General features: G+C 39.0%; 2 protein-coding genes across 9 annotated transcripts in view; one reads left to right on the top strand and one right to left on the bottom strand.

The window, feature by feature from the left end:
• The window catches only part of gosr2 (golgi SNAP receptor complex member 2), a 13266-nt gene extending 10953 nt beyond the window's left edge, over positions 1 to 2313 (top strand). The window contains exon 6 of the mRNA XM_056453916.1: positions 1438 to 2313. Coding sequence (XP_056309891.1) covers positions 1438 to 1599 — 162 coding nt within the window. The 3' untranslated portion in view covers positions 1600 to 2313. The remainder of the gene's footprint in view (positions 1 to 1437) is intronic.
• A 2117-nt stretch (positions 2314 to 4430) lies between these two features.
• The window catches only part of gpatch8 (G patch domain containing 8), a 36266-nt gene continuing 18955 nt past the window's right edge, over positions 4431 to 21741 (bottom strand). For 4 of the 8 annotated variants that reach the window (XM_056453917.1, XM_056453921.1, XM_056453918.1 and 1 more), the window contains 6 exons: positions 20530 to 20602; positions 10682 to 10749; positions 10511 to 10597; positions 10021 to 10164; positions 9751 to 9881; positions 4431 to 9658 (listed from right to left, as the gene is read on the bottom strand). In XM_056453917.1, the coding sequence (XP_056309892.1) occupies positions 5764 to 9658; positions 9751 to 9881; positions 10021 to 10164; positions 10511 to 10597; positions 10682 to 10749; positions 20530 to 20602 (4398 nt within the window). In that variant the 3' untranslated portion in view covers positions 4431 to 5763. Of the gene's footprint in view, positions 9659 to 9750; positions 9882 to 10020; positions 10165 to 10510; positions 10598 to 10681; positions 10750 to 13326; positions 14818 to 20529; positions 21537 to 21741 lie in introns of those variants that run through there. The other 4 variants (XM_056453925.1, XM_056453923.1, XM_056453922.1 and 1 more) reach the window with 3 other exon arrangements.

The following is a 21741-nucleotide window of genomic DNA, read 5'->3' on the forward strand; positions in this document are numbered from 1 at the left end:
TCGTCTGCATCCCCCTTAACTATGGTGGGTCGTGGAAAAGAGTTGAGCTGAAAAATCTTCAGAAATCGCTCTGAAACAATTCTGAGAAAGTGCTCTATTCATTCTCTTTTGGATCACTTTGCTTTTAACAGTAGATGGCGCTTTATGCTTTACAAAGAGCCCTATTCTGCTCCTCTTACACCACTTGAACCTAAAATAATAATAAAGTTTTAATAAAGTGAGGAAAGAACTGTTTTAAGTGAATTATAAGAATGTTCATAGTGAAGCCTCGGTCACACTGGACTTTGCTCCCCATAGACTTCCATTCATACGCACACGAATGCGTCAGACCGGAAATGCAATATTGTACGGCAAGTTTCACAGTTTGCTGCGTTGGAAAGCTCAAGCTTGGTAAACTCCGACCTGCGAAATTGCATCACATGATTGCATTAGACCAGTCGAAGATCAAAACATGACCTCTCTGGACAGAAGTTTAAAACATGGACCAAAATTAAGCTCAATTAATTTGAGAGAATAGGGATGCATTTTTGAAAAATCTATTTCTCAAATCTCTTTAGTGTGGACCCCTAGTTGGAACCCACTAATTGTAAGCATTTTTATATCAAATTATTAGTGTAAGATTTTATACATCTTTATTTGACCTCAAAGTATATCAGCTTCTCTGCACTGGGACCCCAGGTTGAATGGACTGGTGTAAATAATGATTATTTCAATGAATGTGAACCTATTAGTAGACCCACACTGAATCTGCGCATGTAAAAATCCACAGATTTTTAGACAATCGAGTATATTTATTTACTTAATAAACTTACTTAATACGTAATTTACTTAATACGTAAATGTGTAAATTTAAATTTATTCAGTTTTTAACTTCATTTCAGTAATATTACTGACTAATATTAAAATGTTCATTTGATTCATTTACAATACGGTTTAAGTAAAATTTTCTCTTTTAGTAGAGATATTATATGAGAAATATGCAAATGCTTTGCTTACCAAATAAGTGAATCTAATATGATTAGCATTGTAAACATTAAATAAAAGTTAAAAAGCTATTTTTTTTATCTCATATATTAAGGTTTTAGTTACAATATTCCCAAAACAATTCCGCCAAAATCCACAGATTTTTTATTTATTAATTTTTTTACAAACTTCTTCGCAGAAATAGCAAAAAATGTCCACATATTCTGTCTGACCCTACCTATTAGTCAGTTATCAATAACTGCAGTGGTCTAAGGTCATGCCTGCACATTTAGACACTGACTGTGTGTTTCCAGGGAGGAGTGTGAGCTCTTCCTGAAGCTCCTCTGATTATGGCAGAGCGTGAGAGACTTTTGGGGAAATGGGGATGATATTTACCTCAGATATTCCTGTCAATGAATCCATTCCTCACGGTCATTGAAAATATTGTAACCTCTCACACTTTCTCTTTTTTAGGGCACACATAAAAAGATGTTGGATGTGGCGAACATGTTGGGTTTGTCGAACACGGTCATGCGTTTGATTGAGAAGCGAGCGTCACAGGACAAATTCATCATGATGGCTGGAATGCTGGCTACCTGCGTGGTCATGTTTCTGGTGGTTAAATACCTTAGCTGAACTTTTCCAGTTTTCTCGGATTCTGTTTCTTGATGGCGTCTGCGGCTCATTCCGGTTTTCGTGGCACGTGCGTCACATCTGTGAAAAAAAAAAAAGTGTACAGGTTGAAGGAAATCACACAACTGCCTATTGCACTGCCAGATTCATCTCCACAAATCTTTAGCATCTGTCTTTAAAAGATGTCGAATCCTTTCATAACTTTCCTTTAAGCTCTCGGATTCTCAGATTTGTTTGACCGCTATCTATCTTGGAGTCTTCGCTAATCTAAAAATATCAGCCTAGCCGTTCAGTGTGGCTGTTGCTCGAAAAACAGCAGCGCTAATAGTCATTATAAATATGATATTAAAAGACAATGGTTAGACTAGAACAGGAGTGCTCAACCCTGCTCTTAGAGATCAACCTTTCTGTTCAGCTTCAACCCTGATCAAGCACACCTGAGCCAATTAATTAGGACCTGAACAGCACTTAATAATTACAGGCAGGTGTGTTTATATATGGGTTGCAACTGAAACCGGCAGAAAAGTAGATCTCCAGGAGCAGGGTTAAGCACCCCTGAACTAGAGTTGTGGTTTGTCATTTGGCTCTACATCGCCACCTTCTGGACAGCAAAAAATGTTTGACAGTTTTTTTGTACTGTTCATGACTCTTCTAAGCTGTACATAAAGATTTCTTGAAAATGCTGTGCAATAAAAGTCAAACAAACACACACACACACATATATATCCAGCTGCCCTCAAATGTCAAACTTACTTGTTTAATGCTGTTGAATTGAAAGTGTGTTTGGCTGCATCTAAGCAGGAGCCACAGCCTCTGGCAAACAGGAAATGAGACGTCTTATTGAACATCTGCTGCATGGATCTTGACGCTCTGTGCGCACATTCACACATGCTCAGGACACCAGAAGCCCCTGCAGTGTCCTCCTGTTTCAGTCATACATCATGCCTGTGTTTAAAAATCATGTGATTTTTATTATTATTATTGAGGTGATAGAGGGGATATGACAATATTTACTAAAACCGCTTGTACACACAACGAACTTATAACAAACTGAATGCTAACGTTCAGCATTTAAAAAAATATTAGAAAATCATGCGCTGGTGATGGGATAGTTGGGCAATAGATAGCGTAAAGGACTAGTACAAACTCGGTCCTGGAAGGCTGGTGTTCTACACTGTTTAGCTCCAACTTCCTGTAACACACCTGCCTGAAGTTTATAGTAGTAGTATACCTAGAAAGAGCTTGATTAGCTGGTTCAGGTGTGTTTAATTGGGGTTGGAACTAAAATATGCAAGACACCGACCCTCCAGAACCGAGTTTGGCGACCCCTGGGCTTGTACATCATTTTCTCACCTTCCACTTTTCACAAATGTTTCATTTTATTTCTTGTTGAACACAAATATAGTATTTTGATAAATGTAGGAAAACGGAAGCTATCAAGATCCATGATAGGTTAAAAAGAACACTACATTGACAGCTACTGAATTTGAACATTCTTCAAAATATCTTTTGTGTTAAATTAAGAAAAAATAGGAAACATTAAAAATGAGTACACATCAGTCCCTTTTATTTTTTAGTTTTGTAGCCAATAGTGTTCATTTGGTTTGGCTCATACAGTGCTTAGATTTGTGAGGGGTGTACTCATATATTCTATCATTTAGATTCATATTTTTAATAGGAAGCTATACAATATTATATTATATATATATATATATAATTTTATCTTTCAATTTCTAAAGATGTTTAGTGACTAAAATATTATTTTAGTTAAATACATTGCCTATATTCACTGAGAAATGGAGAAAAATATTTATTTTCAAAATGGGGTGTATTCAATTATGCTGAGCACTGTAGTTACTTGGTAGCCAAAGACTGATAGCCAACATGTAAATAGACGAAGCAGTTTGTTGAACAGTAACTTGGACAGTCTTTGCAGATAATCCTGAATCTGTAAATTTTATCTTATTTTGTAATATAATACTAAATTGCAAACTAAAAGTGTTGCATATCAATTAGAATGTACACCCATTAGAAAGTGGACCAAGGTTTCTAACTTTTTAACAAAAACTTCATCACAAGACATATATATATTTTTTTCTTTTTTTTTTTGTTTACATTATAAACATTTCCCAGTTGCGTTTTTTTCCCTCTGTGTTGAGCGATAAATCTCCACTGCAGCATGTAAACCAAACCTTACAGTTGCAGTAATACCTGTTTTGATATTAAGGTTTTGATGGAGGGGATAAGCTCATGCATGTTGACTCTATATTCTTTCCTGTCTCTTTGCTTTTTTTTTCTAAATTATGAATTATAAAAATGATACCTGATATTCTAACAAGCTTAAAAACCTTACCTGATCTCAAAATGTCAGATTTGTATATAAATTAGCACCTGTTTAATTAAACAAGGACTCAAATATTTACACAACATTTTAGAATAGGAATAATACAAAAAAAAAAAAAGATTCTTAATGTGATGTAAGCCATGCAAGTATGATGATGCTTTTATTTTCGTATATTTTCGTAACTTTAATAGTTCCATTGTGGGGCTGAAATTACAGACATAATTCTCAGACTTGAGTGAAATATCCCGTTAAGCTTTGAAAAACCATTTTAGTTCTACGATTCCTGGTGAAAAACCTTTCAATATGACCCTCCGCCATTGAACTGATTGAAGTACCAACAGTGCCATCTTGTGTTTGAATACAATACAGCTGTGCAACTGAATAAATTCCGAGTTGCTATGAATGGAAGGCTATTACGAATATAGTGTTTAAGCACAGATGACCTTGCAATACATCTCATATTAAATAAAATCAAGCGTGTACACCAGAATTACAAGTCAAAGTTTTATTTGCTGATGCATCAAGGAGGAATTAAAAAAAGCTCATGTCACTGCTGCCATTTACAGTACAACGTCACCAAAAGTTCTGCCACATTCTGTGGTTTCTCCACATTCCATAGACACTCAAGTCCACTAAAGTACCAACCCTGATCATTTTTACATATGCTTCCCCTCCCCCCTCTTCATTATTTTTATTAGCATGTGTTACAAACCTTTATTTTACATAGTTTCACTACGTTACATGTATTTACATTTAACTAATTGTACAGAAAGAAAACATTATCCCAAAAAATAAAAATAATTTAAAATCAAATAGAAAACAAATTATTGCAGAATTCTACAATCATACAGTTGTTACAAGATGCAAAAACAGCATCTCACTGTACATTTATTTTTCAGTGCAAGATTTCACAATTTCAAAAACAAGGGATGGGAATTTTCAAATCCCAAAATGTAACTTATGCAGTTTTGACAGCCTGTGACATAATAAAAATGTGACATCAATATGCGATGTCTCTTCCATTTACTATTTTCAGATCATTTATACTATTTTACAACCAACCAGCAAAAATAGCTTAACACAGTTGAGTGCTGAGTATGGCTTTTATTATAATAATCTTGTTCGTTTTTGTTACCTTTTGCTCAGAGTATGATACGATGACTTCTGAGAAATAGAATGAGCTGAAATGACCAAATATTAGGATAATCCTTCAGCAAACCATAAGTCAGTTTATCATAACCTGGTTCTTGAATAACAGGCTTGAGTATCTTTGCATATTCATACAATGAGTTATTTCATAAACCTTACAACTTTCACAAAGGCTTGATACACAGAAAAACAAAGTCTCCAAAAATGACTTTTCATATCAACTGTATCCAACCACACCAAAAGCCCACAACAAAGATCCCGAATATGGCTTCAGTCCGAGAGCTTCTGGATATAAGAAGCACATCAGACAAATAATAATAATAGTTATAATGACAAACTATAGAAAAAACAAAACAATATACCAGTGGTTCTCTACTTGTAGGATCTAAGTCTTGGCCTACAAATCAACTCTTGAAGCCCATACGCCTTTGTGTGAATATATATAAACAATGTTACATACCCCAACCAAACTCCTGGCCATATAATTTCATTACATTACAATCTCAAAAGACAGTCAAGATTATACTCTGTCTTCAGTTAAAACAATCCTGAACAGTCCTGTTTAGGCCACCCTAAGGTAGAGGTTGATCAGAACAGTCACTGTGGATCACCAGACTGGGCCACCCAGTAGCTAAATACCTTCAGCCTTCCCTACTTTGACAAAAGCTGGATGTTCAGGAGCCATGATTTGGAGGGTGCTGAAGGTCTTGCCCTGAGAAGATAGGATGAAGAAGAGGATGTAGCTGTAGAGCTGCAGCTGCTGCAGCACTGGCTGGCCGGGGGGCAAAAAGGGTTGGGTAGAGAGCAGCATGGGGGACGTGATGTAGAGCAAGAGGGGTGTGATGAAGCGCAGAGGCTGGTATAATATGTATGGGTTGGCCTGAAAGGAAGGCAGTGGGGTGGGCTTGAATCAGGCCAGCGTGTCCTAAAGAGTGACCAAGTGAATGTCCCAAAGAATGGCCCAATGGTGACAAGGAGATAGGGGTTAGGTGATGTTGAGGTATGTGGTGCACCTGGGCTAGCTGGGCATGGGCAGGGTGTGGATGATGTGCAGTATGAGGATGCATGCCCATGGCTGTAGCAGCAGCATGGTGCTGTAAGATAGCGTGCTGCACTGTTGTAATAGAGGTAGCAGAAGCTGCAGAAACAGTGGGTTGCTGGATGTGAATTTGCTGCAGTGCAGTTGGTGGTGGTGGCGGGGCAGGGGCAAGATTAGCTGCTGCTGCCAAGTTAGCTGCTGCGGCTGCAGCTGCAGCTGAGGGGAAGCTCTTCACCTGCTTGGCCAACAGTTGCTGTTGAATGTGCTGTTGGGCTGCTTGCTGCAACTTGCTGTACTTCTCCATTTCCTCTGGAGTGAAGGTAATTGGTTGACTTTCTAAAGGTGCAAGACCATCCTCTTCAGCTTCCATGCCCATGTCCCCATCCTCCATAGTGGCAGGGTAACCAGGGTAGGCATGCATATTAGGTTGTTGACCTATATCAGGCCCCATTAGATGCCCGTCTAACATGTGATTATTGGGGTCTTGTCTCTCACCTTGGTATTGTGACATCATCATTGCTGGATCCTGCTCATAGTGTGGTTGAGACTCATGAAGAACTGGAGGGTCTGAGGATTGATGTCTGGTCTCCTCGAGCACTGTTGCACTTGGTACAGCCTCCTCCAGTTGCTGCTTTTGTTGTTGAACTGCTGGTTGAGGTGGAGGAGGAGGGGGCGGAAATTCACGAATAGGTTCTACCAGGATAACTTCATTACTATCAGAAATTTTGCTCTGCTCCGACTTCACACCATCAGTTGAACGTGTAAAAGAAAGTAATGGGGGCTTTTTTCCTGCTTGAAGCTTGCCAAAAAGGGGTAACATACTTTTGTTTCCAAGGGCAGGGGGGAGTTTGGGGCCAAAGTATCCCTGTGGAGGATCCTTGATCTTGATGCCTGTCTTAGTGCCTGCACCAGATTCATCCCCTCCTTTTCTAGATTGGATTCGCTCCAGGAGTTGTCGGGCTGTGAATGAATTTCGATGTTCTGCAGCACCTCCTCCCTCCTTTGAAGAAGCTCCTCCACCCCCTCTTGTTCCTTGTGTTGATGAAGAGTTGCTGTTTCGATTTTGTGTGCGGGAAGAGGATCTTGGAGACTGAGATCGGTAAATTCGTGACCGATTGAAATCCCGCCGCCGTGTTGAGCTGTCAGATCGTCGGCTGTGACCATGCCGATGTGGAGAGCCCTTGGTAGAGCTAGATGAACGACTAGCAGAGCTACGGCTGCGACTGTAGCTACTGCGTCTGTAAGAACGAGCACTGCTACTCCAACTACTACGACTGGAGCTGCGACTACTGCTCCTTTGGTGTCTCCGTTGATGGCGTTTTCTGCGGCTTCGAGAGCGTGATCGTGAACGTGAGTCCTCTTCTGAAGAAGATGAGTAACGTCGCCTGTGAGATCGGCCACCATCACGCCTGTCATAGTCTGAGTCTGAGGAAGGCCTTCTTGATCTGTGGTGACGTCGTCCTTCACTGTAGTCACTGTAACTGTCTGTGTAGCTATGGCTACGACGACTGTAAGCACTGCTCCCTGCAGAAGAACGCTCAGAGCTAGTGGAGTAAGATCGGCTGTGTGACTTTTGACCTCTGTGGCGTCTATGGTTGTGGTCTCCTCGATGGGATGACCTACTACGTGAACGTCCAGAATCATCACTGCGGTGTCTGCGCTGCTCACGTGTCGGTGTGGAGCGACGCTGAGGTGGTCGAGAACGTTGAGAGGATGATCCTCCATCCTCCTCACTGTCACTACTCGGAGGTTGACCTCCCCCTAAGCTCTTTTGGGCTGAAGCAGAGCATGAGGCAGCAGGTGTGTTGGTGTCAGATTTAAGACGCTTAGTACCATTGTGCTCCTCTGTAGAGCTGGGCTTTCCTGCACTGCTTTGCTCAGCTCCAGACATTTTGTGGGACCGTTTTCTCTTTCCTCCCTCATTGGTTGCGCCTACTCCAGATGACTGAGCAGTGGCTACTCCATCTTTGTCATCCTTGGCTTTCTCTTTGTCCTTATTTCCCTCTTCCTCTGGTACAACTTCTTCAGCGTCACGTGGTTTATTTTTGCTTTTCTTTCTTTTATGCTTCTTCTTTTTTTTGGTTTTTCCACCTGGTGTCTCATTCACTAACTCACCCTCCATTGCTGCTTTCTCTTTGCGTTTAGAATGCTTGCCTGACTTTTTGTGTTTCTTCTTTTTCTTTTTCTTAGACCCTGCAGTCACATCTTCATTACCTGGTAATTTCTGCTCATTGTTCTCGTTCTCAGCACCGTCAACTTTCAATGATGATTGTTCTTTTTGAGACGTACTGGGTCCTTCAACTGTTTTAGTAGTACAAGCCTCACCACTAGTGTCAGGAGTGCTGTCTGTTTTTTCAGGCTTAGGCACCTCTTGTTCTTCAGTGCTAACTGGCTTGACAGGTTTGCTATTTTTGCCTGCCCAATTGCCTTTGTTTCTTGAAAGCTTAAAGTCAAAGTAAAGAGGATTACAGCTGTAGGAAAGAGATGGCTGGGCCTTAGTAAACTCCAACAACTCAGAAGGCCATTGCAAGGTAGTGCTTTCATCTTTACTTAACACAGGGAAAAAGGGCCCAGTTGGCATGCGGGGACCTGTATCTGGAGGTTGGGACATCACTTGCTTGCTGTCAGTTGGTTGGGGCAAGCTTTCCACTTCTGTAGTATCATCATGTCCTGTAGACATAGTACCAGATTCTTCATCTGCCTTTTCTTTAGCTGATGCAGGAGAGGGATTAGTGTTTTGAACCTGTGTAGGTTCATTCTCAGTATCTTTTTCAGGTATGTCAATGTTTACTTCAATATGTTTTTGCTCTCCATCATTGCCTACTTCTGCCTTCTCATCTTTTACTCCATCCTCCTTCTCATCACACTGGTCAGAAGCCTTCATAAAAAGCAGAAACTGAAAATGAGGCTTGACTCGACAATGTACAGGTGGTACATAATGATAATACTGTGGCTCTTGTCCAGAGTAACCTTCTTCCTTTTTCATCATCATCTTTAGCTTGTTTAAAGTAGAGGCCAGGGTCCCTCCATCATCTGGTTGTGACTGCTCTTCATCACCCTCACCACCACCCCCACACCCACTCCCACTCCCCCCTCCATCACTGCCAATGTCAACTGCCTGTGGGATATCATTGATAGATGCCATTCCTACATCCTCTCCTCCAGTATTTTCTCCTCCCTCTTCCTGTCCTTCTTCACCTTCTACTGTCTCTTCGGCATGGTCTGCAAAGACAGCTGCAGCCGTTTCAAGTTTTACTGGGGTTTTTTTAGCAAAAGAGAATGAGACACTGACTTTGGGAGCTTGTGAGCCTCCAGAGGGAGTTGGAGAAGAGCTAGTTTTATTAAAACCAAAGCTAATGGTAGGGCCTAATTTAGGGGAACCTTGACCACCAACACCACACGCTGGCTTTTCTTCAAAAGAATCTGTGCTGGTATCCACTGTCATAGGTACACCATCCATTGAGTCTTCACCCTTTTCTCCATCTACTGCCACTGTGGTGGTTTTAAACATGGGACCACTGCCAGGAACACTGCAAAATAAAAATAAAAACAAAATGAGACCCTGTGTTACAATTAATGATGCTTGCAGGGAAAACATAAGAAGTCTCAGCATTGTACTTACTGGTCTTGTTGTTTCCTCTGTTCAGCCAATTCATGAAGGCGCCGTAGCATCTTCTCCTGTTTCTTACCATCCTTTCTAGAACGGGAAGACACATTTCGTGCAAACTCTCTCTGTTTTAGCTCCTTCAGTCTCTGTAGAATTAGACAAAGAATATGAACTTAATGACATCATAAGCAATATCATCACATAAATTATCTTTGTGTTTAAAAAAAATACATATTGTTTATGAATGTTGTTCAGTGGCACTCCTCCTATGTGAACCTTTCATACCTGCTTGTGTGCATGATCATAGGAGTTGATGTGATTGTCAAACTCCTGATGCTTCTGGTATTGCTTATCACACAGTTCACAGTAGAAGTTGGCCCTTAGGTCCTCTAAAGCTTTGGCAATAGCTTTTTCTTTCTCTGCAAAATCCTGCAAAATGGAACAACAAATATCGAAGCATTAATGATTAATAAAGATGGGTATAGAAACTATACATATAGGATGGTTTGCCAAGAAAGTGATTAGGTTTGTGTAAAGGAGATTTAAGAAATGCATATTAACATGCTTAAGTAGTTAGTCTGCAGTGGAACAAGCGAAGCTTTATATATGTGTCCAAGGGTAGTGACAAATCGATCTCAAACATTAACAGAATTTTAACTAGATAAGACTCTACAACAAAAGGCAAGAGTAAGACTGGAAAGAAAGAGAAATTATGTACAGAGAATTGAGAACAAATATTTAGGCAATGAACATTGTTGCTATAATCGGTTCTCACCTTGTATTTTTGACGCAGTTCCTCAGTGTCTTCTTTTTCCACTTCCAACACTCGACGCTTCTCTGTGGCATCTTCTGCATAGTCCAGCTGGGCACAAAGGTGTAAGGGTCAAACGTTAATACTTGCATTCACAATTTTAAGTAAAGAAAGCACAAAGAACTGTCTTCTCACCTCCATTTCCATTCGCCCCATTCCCATGACGTCATATTTGAGCACGATGGGGACAGGGTCAGTTCGTCCTATGAGGTGGGGGGAGAGGAAGAGAGAGATAGTACAGAGGTTAGACTATTGTTCAATATAAGAGAAAACTCGGGGCGGGACAGCCTGCTTAGAGCACAGGGTGCTGGGTTAGAGAGACTGCCTTCAAGTGCAAGAGACCAGAAAGCTACAGTGAACCAAACTCTAGCCATTCTCACAGCTTCATGTGCAGCTCACCCCTAAAAGGCAATTCCAGGTGCTCTAATATATTTGTAACCAAGGCTAGTTTTTAATTGTTCAGCATTTGAGTTGGCTGCCAATTTAGTTTGTAATAACTGTATACACAGAACAACTGTAAGATATTTCTAATGAAGAAAGCAAGGGACAGAAAACAAGATGTGGAAGGTTGGACTGAAATTTGACTGAATTTGCTGCAGTGTCCCTACAGTGTCCCGTTTAAGGTAATCTTATCCCTCCCCTTCTTACTTTTCTGTTATCACCCTCCCTCTCTTTTCAACCATGTCTCCTTCTTAATTCAGTATGCATTGTGTTCTGTCCAACGGATTCTCTTAACTCAGATTGTAGGGGAGCATATTTGGGTTGCTAGAGGGAGTACCTCAGAGAGGGAGGAGATATCAGCATTCACAGCATCTTTTCACAGCACTGCGACAACACTGAATACCAGTCTGTCTTTCCTATGTAATACATTAATCAGGATTAAAACCCCTTCTGAACCGCACTTCAACTGATTTGCCTACCTGTCTGCAGGCCACACCTGGATGCAAATGAACCTAATAAGTATTATTTCAGGTTTATGTGAAATAGTACTTTGCTTTACTAGTTTTATATACACAAGCTGTGAAAAGACCTAGATCAGAGGAAAAGTAACATCAGAAAAAATGAACACAAATCAGAATGAAACAAAAGAAAAAAAGACAAATCAAAACTACACTGAAGATTGACACATAATTGCTTAATCCACTCATAACCAGCCAAACGAAGCTGAGAGAGAGAGAGAGAGAGAGAGAGAGAGAAAAGAAAGAGACACAGGGAGAAAAGACGAGAGAACAGAGAGAATAAGGACACAAGCACTGAGCTACAGCAGCAGAGTGGCGTGAAAGGCCAGAGGTTGCCATGTTGACAGTGCAGGGTTGGGGAAAGGATGTACTTACCTGGCAGAGTGTGGGGATGGGGTGGGGTGGCAAACATACAGACACAGAGACAGGAAAGGGTGGGGGGGGGACTCAAATAAAGGAGAAAAGGCACAAGAAATGAAGTCATACTAATTGCGGCTGCACAGGCTAGCACCATGGTCACGGTCAATCAAACTCCAATCAATCGTTTGGATTTCAGTTTTCTTTTTCTGTCAGTCTTTTTTTTTTCAATTTTTTGGGGGAGTCATTCGAATTTTAAAAGGAGGATCGGTTCATACCCTTGGGCTGATGTAATGGTGGCAAAAAAAATTTCTTAGTACAGTAAAGGGCTTGGAATTTTCCTTTTTTTGTTGTTAATGGATTAGATGGTAATAAAACATATATCCACCGATACTTTACAATTTAATGCATTAAATTACATTGTCATCTATATAATCAAAAAGAAATATAATAAACTGCCCATTAAACTTCCAAAAACCAAGTATCAACATAAGCAGCAAGTATCACTGACTATTCTTATTTCTTAACCTGCTAAGCTACCAAAAGAAGAATAAAATGTCTTGCACATTTCTCAAAATTAAAAGGAAGGTTTTGTTTGAGTTATAACACATTGAATACTAGCCCTCCTGCAGTATAGGCCCATTACATGTTAGAAATTTAAGACTGTATAATTTAAAGAGAAAGATTGATGCTTCAGCCCAGTGGTATAATTGTTCCCAGTAATGAAGTGATAAAAGAGTATGTGTGGAACGATAAGGGCCTGACAGGATTCCAGCCCCCACCAGAGCTTGCAGGAATATGCACTGAGTGATTTATATAACCACCAGGGAGCACAAGAGAGTTTCATAATTTAACATAGAAACTGTAATATATAAACCTCATTTGAAACGTGTAATGAAATAAACAATATTTAAGCATATAGTTAAAACATCTTGTAACTTCTGCCATATCTACTTGGAAACTAATGATTACTATTAGTTAACCAAGAGGTTAGAGGGGAGGAAGTTTCTGTAAAATGTAGGGGGGAATCCCAAAATCAGGCACCTCAAGACAACAAACTCAATCCTTTCCCTTCCCAACAATCAGTTTTTTGGGAATAATGTGAGGTCAAGACTGGTATTATGCATTCCAGTGGGAAAAAAAACAAAAAAAACATAAGACTAGACAAAACGTGTGCAATGCAACAAAAAAGGGGAAGTGAATCTAAATATCCCCCAAAAAACTGAAAACAAACAGAATGAGTGTTCTAGAATAGTGCATATTGAAACACTAAGAGACGGGCAGCAGAATGAAGACTAATACAAAGAGAGGTAGAGACAGTTTAAGCCTATTAAACACTGGTGCTCTGATGATGAGTCATATCAAAACAAGAAATGGGGGAAGTAAAATCAAACGAGAAAAAAAAATGAAAGCATAAATCAAAATAAAATAACCAATTCAATCAGGGGTAAAAATAACATTTACCACTAAGTTTACCATCAGCACAACATGGCCAGGATCATAATGCTGCAAAAAAGAAACACCAATTGGTTAAGCAGGAAGATTGAGGCACAAAGAGAGCGTTCAGGGGTAAGGGGTAAAGGGTTAGGGGTCGGGTTTGGGGGCAGGGGCTTTGGTGTACCCCTTACCAATGGCCCTGGGTGATTACAGGGATGCCCTCTCACCATCCTTGACAATTCTGCTCTCCTTATTTCTGCTTATTTGTGGTACTATCATTTCATGCTTTTGGATTCCTCCACAACAAAGCAAAGAGGAGACAGAGTTACTAATTTAGCGCTTCTAATATTGTGTTTATTTTAATTAGATGAAAATCTAAAAAATTGTTCTAAAGCTGTCCGCTCTCTCATTTCCCCCCTCTTGGTTGATTGTCTTTCAACAGAAATGTACCAATCATCACTTAAATCAAATAAAAGGTGCACCCTCCTCCTCATTTCCCCCCTTTCTCCAATCCCCCATGCGGGTCCAAGTCTCCGCGTGAATGTGTTTCTGATACAGAGAGACCATCGTATGCATACTTCATTATGTAGCTGCACAAGCTATGAGAAGCATACGCTGTGAGTGAGCTTTTAGCAATGCAACGTTCTTGTTTTATTTGAAGCACTAGATCTCTTTCAGAGCTGTTTTCATCTTGCCATCAATCTAAAATCAACTCCAATCTGATTTGAATTCTCATGCGTTGCTTAAAACTCAGCTTCACAAGTCTGGGTCTCTTCAGCCAGCATGCTCTGCAGGAGAGGGGGAAGGAGATGGGTCAGGTCAGGTGAGGCTTTAACAAGTACATTTATACGAGGAAAAGTGGGATGCAGGTGGGATGGTGTGAAGACTTCTCCCTGCAAGCTAAAACACCTGAGCCCCAACCCCTCGTTTTGGTGACACATACACACACTCTCAACACATACAATTTCCACTCCCACATGTACCACATGTGTACATTCACTTCACAAAAGTGGACGCAGGCAGATAGACCGATCGAAGGCGGAAGGAGAAGGAGAATGGGCAGGAGATTAAGGCTCATTCTGGCAAGCCATTCAGGGGAATCATGGGAAAGAGGCAGAATCATGTTCACAGCCAATCAGAGGGCCCCATCTCATGTTCACAGCCAATCAAAACACCCCCATTGCAGCCAAACATACATTAAACTAATATATACAAGTACTATTCTAACATGGGTGAATTCTGAACACAATCAGGAGGGGAAAAAATTAATAATTTCTACAAAATGTTTACTGATTCCATTTTGGTATGAGTTTCAAATCGTTGCACTGGTATTTTGAGCAGAGAGCGTTTAGTGATTGTAAGCGTATAGAGAAGAACTAAGAGAAGCCGTTAGGCTACACTGTAAAAGGGGGAGAGTTATTATGTATTATTTTAAGAAAAAAAAATATCCACACACACACGCACACTTACTCAAACATACACACAAACATACAGTTGGGGAGGTCCTACAAACCTTACCTAAAAAAACAAGAGTGAACAAAAAAGAAAGAAGAGTAAAAAAACAGAGTCAATACAATGGAAACTCAAAGCATTGGGGAGACATTTCAGTAAATGCACACTCAGTACCAAGGCTCCGTCCAAAAGTTAGAGAGGAAAGGAAAAGGATCAAAGTTTCAAACACCATGGCATGTGCACCAGAATGCGTGAACAGACATTTTTGTTTGTGTGTGGGTTTGGAGTGTGTGTGCGTGTGTATGCAGTCAAGCTCTTAGCACCAAACGTGTGTTCTTTCAAATACCACATTTCCACTGAGCTGCACAGTTCAGTTCAGTTCGGTATGGGTCACCCTGAGCAGCCTGCATTGCCACTGCCAACAGTAACCCTTATTTAGTGTATGGCAGAAAGTTGAGATTGATGGCTCATTGAAGCCATTGGTACTGTACTATTGTGATAGAAAAGTGGTATGGTTTGCTATTTTGGTACCTTTGACAGTGAAAACATGCATAAATGCATACCACACTGTATGCCAGAGAAAGTGAGAGGAAGTAAACCGTAAAAATGTCCAAACATGACAACTTGACTGGGTCAAAACACAAATTTGCCAGTCTGTTTGTTCAGATGGCTTGACATTTGGCAAAAGTGGTGTGTAATTTGGTGGCACACTTTCCACAAGCTCTCACTCTGGCCCTTCACTCCACTGCATGCAAGATGGAACTAATCAATTTCCTGTAGCTCCAGGATCTGATCTGGAAAATCTCTCTCGCTGAAAACAAACGCAAGACACTCCCTGTCTGCCCTTTGTGTTAAACATAAACAATACAATAAAAGAATGACAACCAAGAAAGGACAAAACTCTGATCTTGTAAATCTCTTGCCATGCAGCAAAACAGATGGGTGATGCCAGTGAGTACTGGAAACATTCCTAATCTGTCACACACTTCACTTGGCTGGGATGACAACCTCTGGCTATGGCTACTTCCTCTGAGTTCTCAGCACTGCCAGTTCTAAGAAAGCAGCCAATGGAGTGTGAGGTGCTTCAGCAAAGGTCAAAAAGAGAGTGCTTTTTTGTGGTTTCTGCTGTCACCACTTAGGGAAGCACCATCTCTGATGGAAGTAGTAGTGGCAGTCGAATTAAGCCATACAATGAGCATAACAATCCTGTTATTGTGGTTTTATTGTTCCATTAAGCATCCTTATGGGCAAATAACAAAGGAGAGATTATAAAAGTGCCTCTTATTTAACAAGTTAACTGCTAAAAATGCTAGTTCTGCTAGATGATCAACATTCTAACAGAAGGCAAGCTGCTGTTTCAAGGTAGGTAAGACTTGCTTTAGACAGAAAAATTGTAAGGCTAAGGCACATAGAGGTCTTTATCAGATCAGCAGGTAATTATTATCTAATTTCATATTATTTTTATATATATATATATATATATATATATATATATATATATACATACATATATATATATATATATATATATATATATACATATATATATATATATATATATATATATATATATATATATACATATATATATATATATATATATATATATATACATATATATATATATATATATATATATATATATATATATATATATATATATATATATATATATATATATATATATATATATATATATATATATATATATATATATATATATATATATATATATATATATATATATATACATATACATATATATATATACATATATATATATATATATACATATATATATATATATATATACATATATATATATATACATATACATATATATATATACATATATACATATATATATATATATATATATATATATATATATATATATATATATATAAAATAAAAATAGGACTGCAGCGATTGTTTACCATTTTGAATATAATCAAATAGTTTGGGTTTTAAGGAAATCAGCCACTGGGAGGAACGAAAACCTATGATGCCTTTTCCATTCATGCACACGGAGTACTGAATTAAGATCTTTGGCTTCTACAAAATGCTGAGTTCAGCATTTGAACAGCAAAGCTATCGTAACAGCTGCAGGGCAGTAGTCGTGAAATAGCGGGAGTGTGCAAATGCACACAATAAAACCAGTCTCTAGAGAAAAACTCTCATACTCGCCTAATGGGCCGAATGACCTTAAAAGTTAGCTGAAACATCCATCCACTGTTTACATTCAATAAAAGCCCAGAGAGAGTGTGTCTTATAGTCCTATCATTGACTTCGGTTCCAGCAATTTCTCTTTCCATCAAAACCTTTCAGCTATACCGGTTTTTAAAGACATCTTAACAAGGCAGCATGGTCAGAATGGCAGCTGGGCTTACTTCTCACCTTATGTTGAGACCAGTGCGCACTGATGTATATGTGGGAAGATCAATTTCCTGAAATATGAGGGGGTTTTCATTGCATTTCATGTTTCTGTGCAAACAAACAAATCCTCACACACTCCAAAGTTGTAGTGAGAAATAAAGGGAAGGAACAAAAGAAACATCTAGAGCCTGAACATCTCAAATCTTTCCTCTTGTTGAAAGACGAAACATTCCTACAGGCTATAATTTGCTACATTTTGTCCTGCGCTTACTATAACAGTGAAATTAACTAAAGAGGATGACGCATACTAGCATTCTTCAGTGTGTGATGTGCTTCCTGCAGGCTTTGCAGAATTACTGCAGCAGATATGCATCCAGCTGGGATGATAAGATATTTTTTAGAAACCGCGGATCAATTTCTACATAGACTCCAGTTTGCCAATGTTTGCATCAGCATGAGGTAATGACCAACAACAGAGCAGTCTATGAAGCTAACTTTACGGTCTGACCCCAAAAAAAATTGAAACATACACTCTGTCCTCTGCCTTAAGCAATTGTTTTCCTTAATCATAGATACTTTTAGTTTTGGTCCCAAAACGTAACAAGACAAACTTGCTTAAGAAAAGTCGCTCTTTTCATCTCAACCCTGCCCTTTGAACAAAGAGAGACACAGTGATCTTCAAGAAAGAATATGCATGTCATTTAACTCCCTCGCACACACGCAGACTGAACAAACACTGCATCAAGACAGCATCTCTGGCATTCTGCAGGCCACAAGTCAAGTGCAGAGGAGGAAGTACAGGGGGAGCTGGGAGAGGACAGAGGGAGGGAGAAATAAACTAAGAAGTTGTCTTCCTCAAAAAAAAAAAAATAAAAAGCACTACAAAAAAACAGTTGAACAAAGAATCAATTAACTTGCTGAATTTTAATACATTTCTCGCCTACAAAGATACAGTTAACAATCACGAGGTAGTATGTCGGTGTAGTTTTAGGCCCTATTTAATACGTTTTAGTTTTAAAATGGCGTTTTAGAGTGAAAAAGATCTGCGTCCACACTAGCGTTTCTGAACAACTCTGCGTCTACATTACACCGCTGAAAACACACATCACGTGACGACACACACTGGCATGCACTGCAGCATGCTTTGAGCACATCTACCCGTCAAGAGCTATGCGTGTCGGGCTGTTCATCAAAGATCTACCGCTGAATCTAATCTCACTATATTTGTTAAACAAGATATTTAATTCATCTTGTTGTCTATATCTAACAACATATTCCCAGACTTTGGTCTTTTGAATCTATTACTTGTTCTCAGGTAACGTGTTTTGGCTGGGCGCAAAGATAAGTTAGGTTAATATATTAGTTAATGTAACCTCGGACACTGATTCCGCACATTTGACTGATTCCTTGCTTTTATTTCCTATATTGTATAAACTTGTTGTACGTTATACTTTTATAATGGCCATTATCGATTATTAAAACTGATATTCAGCAAAATAGAGGGTATGTTTCGTATTTTCAATGAAAATGAAAGGAGGCTGTAATGTTATAGGTACTGTTTTGTTATAAATATGCACACAGTGAAGATGATGGTCATATAAATATGTAGCTACATAACGCCTCAACATTTTTGGTGTCTGTTAAGTTGCTACTATAAAAATGAAAATAGACAGTTCCTTATATCATGTTTTCAAGAAGAGGATGCAAGACTGAACTGTGTGTAGGCTACTTAATATGGAGGAAAAATCCCCAATCAAATATGCAAATGTCTGCAGCCACGCCTCATGTCTCCCTCCATCCACACTGAGAGGGAGCAGCAGCGTTTTCAAATGAAAACGGCCTCTTCAGAGTTTCCAAAATGCTCCGTTTTCTGCGCTCAAACTCCAGCGTAGTGTGGACAGATGGCGTAATCGTAGCAAAACTTATGCGTTTTAAAACGAAAACGTATTAGTGTAAACGGGGCCTCAACTGGAAAAACAATTGTTGTGAAAAGCGCTATACAACTAAACTTGAATTGAACAATGTTTTTTTTATCTGATTTGATCAGGAGGACAATTTTTTGTTCCCATTCCCGCATTGCATGAGTGTAAGGGTTTGTCTATCTATATCTGAGATGAGCATGCGTAATTAAGCAGTCTAGTCCTCCACCCTAAATCAACCACTTGGTTAGAACAAACAAATTTAGCTTTTAATATTAACTTTTAACCAAGCCAGTGCCTTTTTAGGTCTAAATGCTTTAATAAAAGACATGTTATACTGTTATTGGTAATATTTTTGAAGAAAACAATATAGATTGACTTTCTGACCCTTTAATATTGTGATAGAACAGTATAGACTGACAGGGAGTAAAGTGGCAGGGAAAGGGGAAACAGGATTGGGACCTCAAGTTGGTCAAAGTACAACCCCAACCACCTATATGTCAGAACACTGACCACAAAAGTGTCAGCTCTAACACAAACTATCATTTTCACCTAAATACTTCTTTTTAAATGCATTTAAATGTACAGATTAATTAAAATGGCTAATCTGTTGAATAACAAATCAATTAACTTGCTAAATTCACATACTATCTTATCAATTTCTCGCCTACAAAGCTATGGTTAAAATAAATTGTATTTCAATTGCATTTTACATAATTAAAATGACAAAATATTTTCAGTTTCCGTTTTTCAAGTGTATCCAGAATTTTTTATATCTGCCAAGAATTTTCATTTACAACTAGGAATAGTTTTGGGGAATTTAAACTGCATTCTAACAGTTACAATGTGTAATATGAATGAATAAATGTTTTTATGCGAGTGTGAGAAATTTTGTGTTAGCTTTTGCCTCAATAAAGCAAGGATTACATACATAGTGCATAGGTATGTGGCTATTGCATAGGTTTTTTAAAAAATATTCAATGACCAGTTAGACACAAAGAATCAAAAGTAGTCCACCTTTATCCAGATCAGGTTTTCAACACTGAAACTTAACTCAATCATGGCCAAACCAGAGTGTGTAAAGCAATCAATGCCTCTTTATGCACTGCAGTACTAAACCACAAAACTTCTCAAATGTCCATCTCTGATCTATATTTACTCTAGACCACAACACTACAGAGGAAAGCTAGTGCACTCAGTGCTTATCTGATGCCACTGTACCGAATCCTTCCTATCCACCTCACCCTGTCACAATAAACATCAACACTACAGTACAAAATTATTTCTCTGAGTTTTGTCAGTACAAAATGAGAAAAACAAATAGGTGTGCTGGAACAACAGAGAGAGGAAGAGAAGTGAACAGAAAGAAAGAAAACATTTTTACACCTGATCAAAGCACAAGGCATTTAAGCCTTTTGGGTGGATATCAGTAGAGAGAAAGAGTGGGAGAGATTAAGTTTGACAGAGAAGAGTGCTTGCTTACCCTGCATGGTTTTGCCCAGGCCTTGACCCAACTTCCAGCCATGTTTCTGAAGGAGCCGGTGCCCAATGTTATCCTGATGTGAGGAAGAGAGGAAAGAAAGACCACAATATTCCAATAATAAGAAGTGCTTTCCTCACACACACGCACACACACACACACACTCACACTCAAGAACACGTGGTAGCCAGACAACTGTCAAAACAGCTTCACTCACTGTCATCAACATTAGAAACATCTGCTACACCTTTAAACTCCTTGTCAGATTGGGAGCAGAAGGGAGAGAGAGGGTGGAAGAAAAGAGGGAGATAGATAGAAAGAACAAGGAGGAAAAGTCACTGGGCTCTGTAATAAGACATCTTTGAAGCCCTTACAGTCTAGTTGGGGATTTCTGTGCAGAAATAACTTGAAGTTTAATGTTTATAGTCTAATATCTAATCTATTTCTATAAAGGAGTGTTCCATAATAGTACAACTAGAAACAAGAGGGCTGTAAATGCTACCGACATCTGAGTCTACCAATTCACTTTCAGTCTTAAAAGGAAGGAAGGAGGAAGACACGGTTATATACGTATCATGACACACAAATACATATATAAACCGTCTCAGGGAGGGATATTAATACACAAACTGCTAAAGGGGAAGGAACAGCACAGACATAGAGCTTGCATACACAAAAACCAAAAACTTTCACAAGCTTTTTGTGAGTTCATTATCATGACAACAGAGCCACCACGAAAATAAAAATAAAAACATACAATATGTAGCTGAGAGCAAAGGAAGGAGATCGAGGAGCGAGACAGTGAGAGAGGTAGATTGATAGATTTATGGAGCGACAAGAAAAAGAAATGTGAAGAGATAGAGATGGAGGCCTCGGTTTACCATTAAGAGGCCAGATTTGCATGTGTGAGAGCGTGTTCCCATTTAAAATACTGATCTGATGAGTCATTAAAATAAAAATAGAAAGTCTTGAAAATGATATGCAAGAATATAAAAAAGGAGCTTAAATTCATGACAAATCATGTCCAAGCATAAAGAGAAAAAAACATATCGATAATAAAATGTGTGCACTAAGACAAAAAAAATACACACGCACACACACCACAAATAAATAGCATAATATACAAAAAAAACTGAAGGAGGTGAAAACCAAAACCATTAACCATCATGCAGCTTTTTGTTAAAGCACTTTAACAAAAAGAGACGGCGGTGTTAG

The sequence above is a fragment of the Danio aesculapii genome, chromosome 3 (genome assembly GCF_903798145.1).
Source record: "Danio aesculapii chromosome 3, fDanAes4.1, whole genome shotgun sequence".
Taxonomy (NCBI): domain Eukaryota; kingdom Metazoa; phylum Chordata; class Actinopteri; order Cypriniformes; family Danionidae; genus Danio; species Danio aesculapii.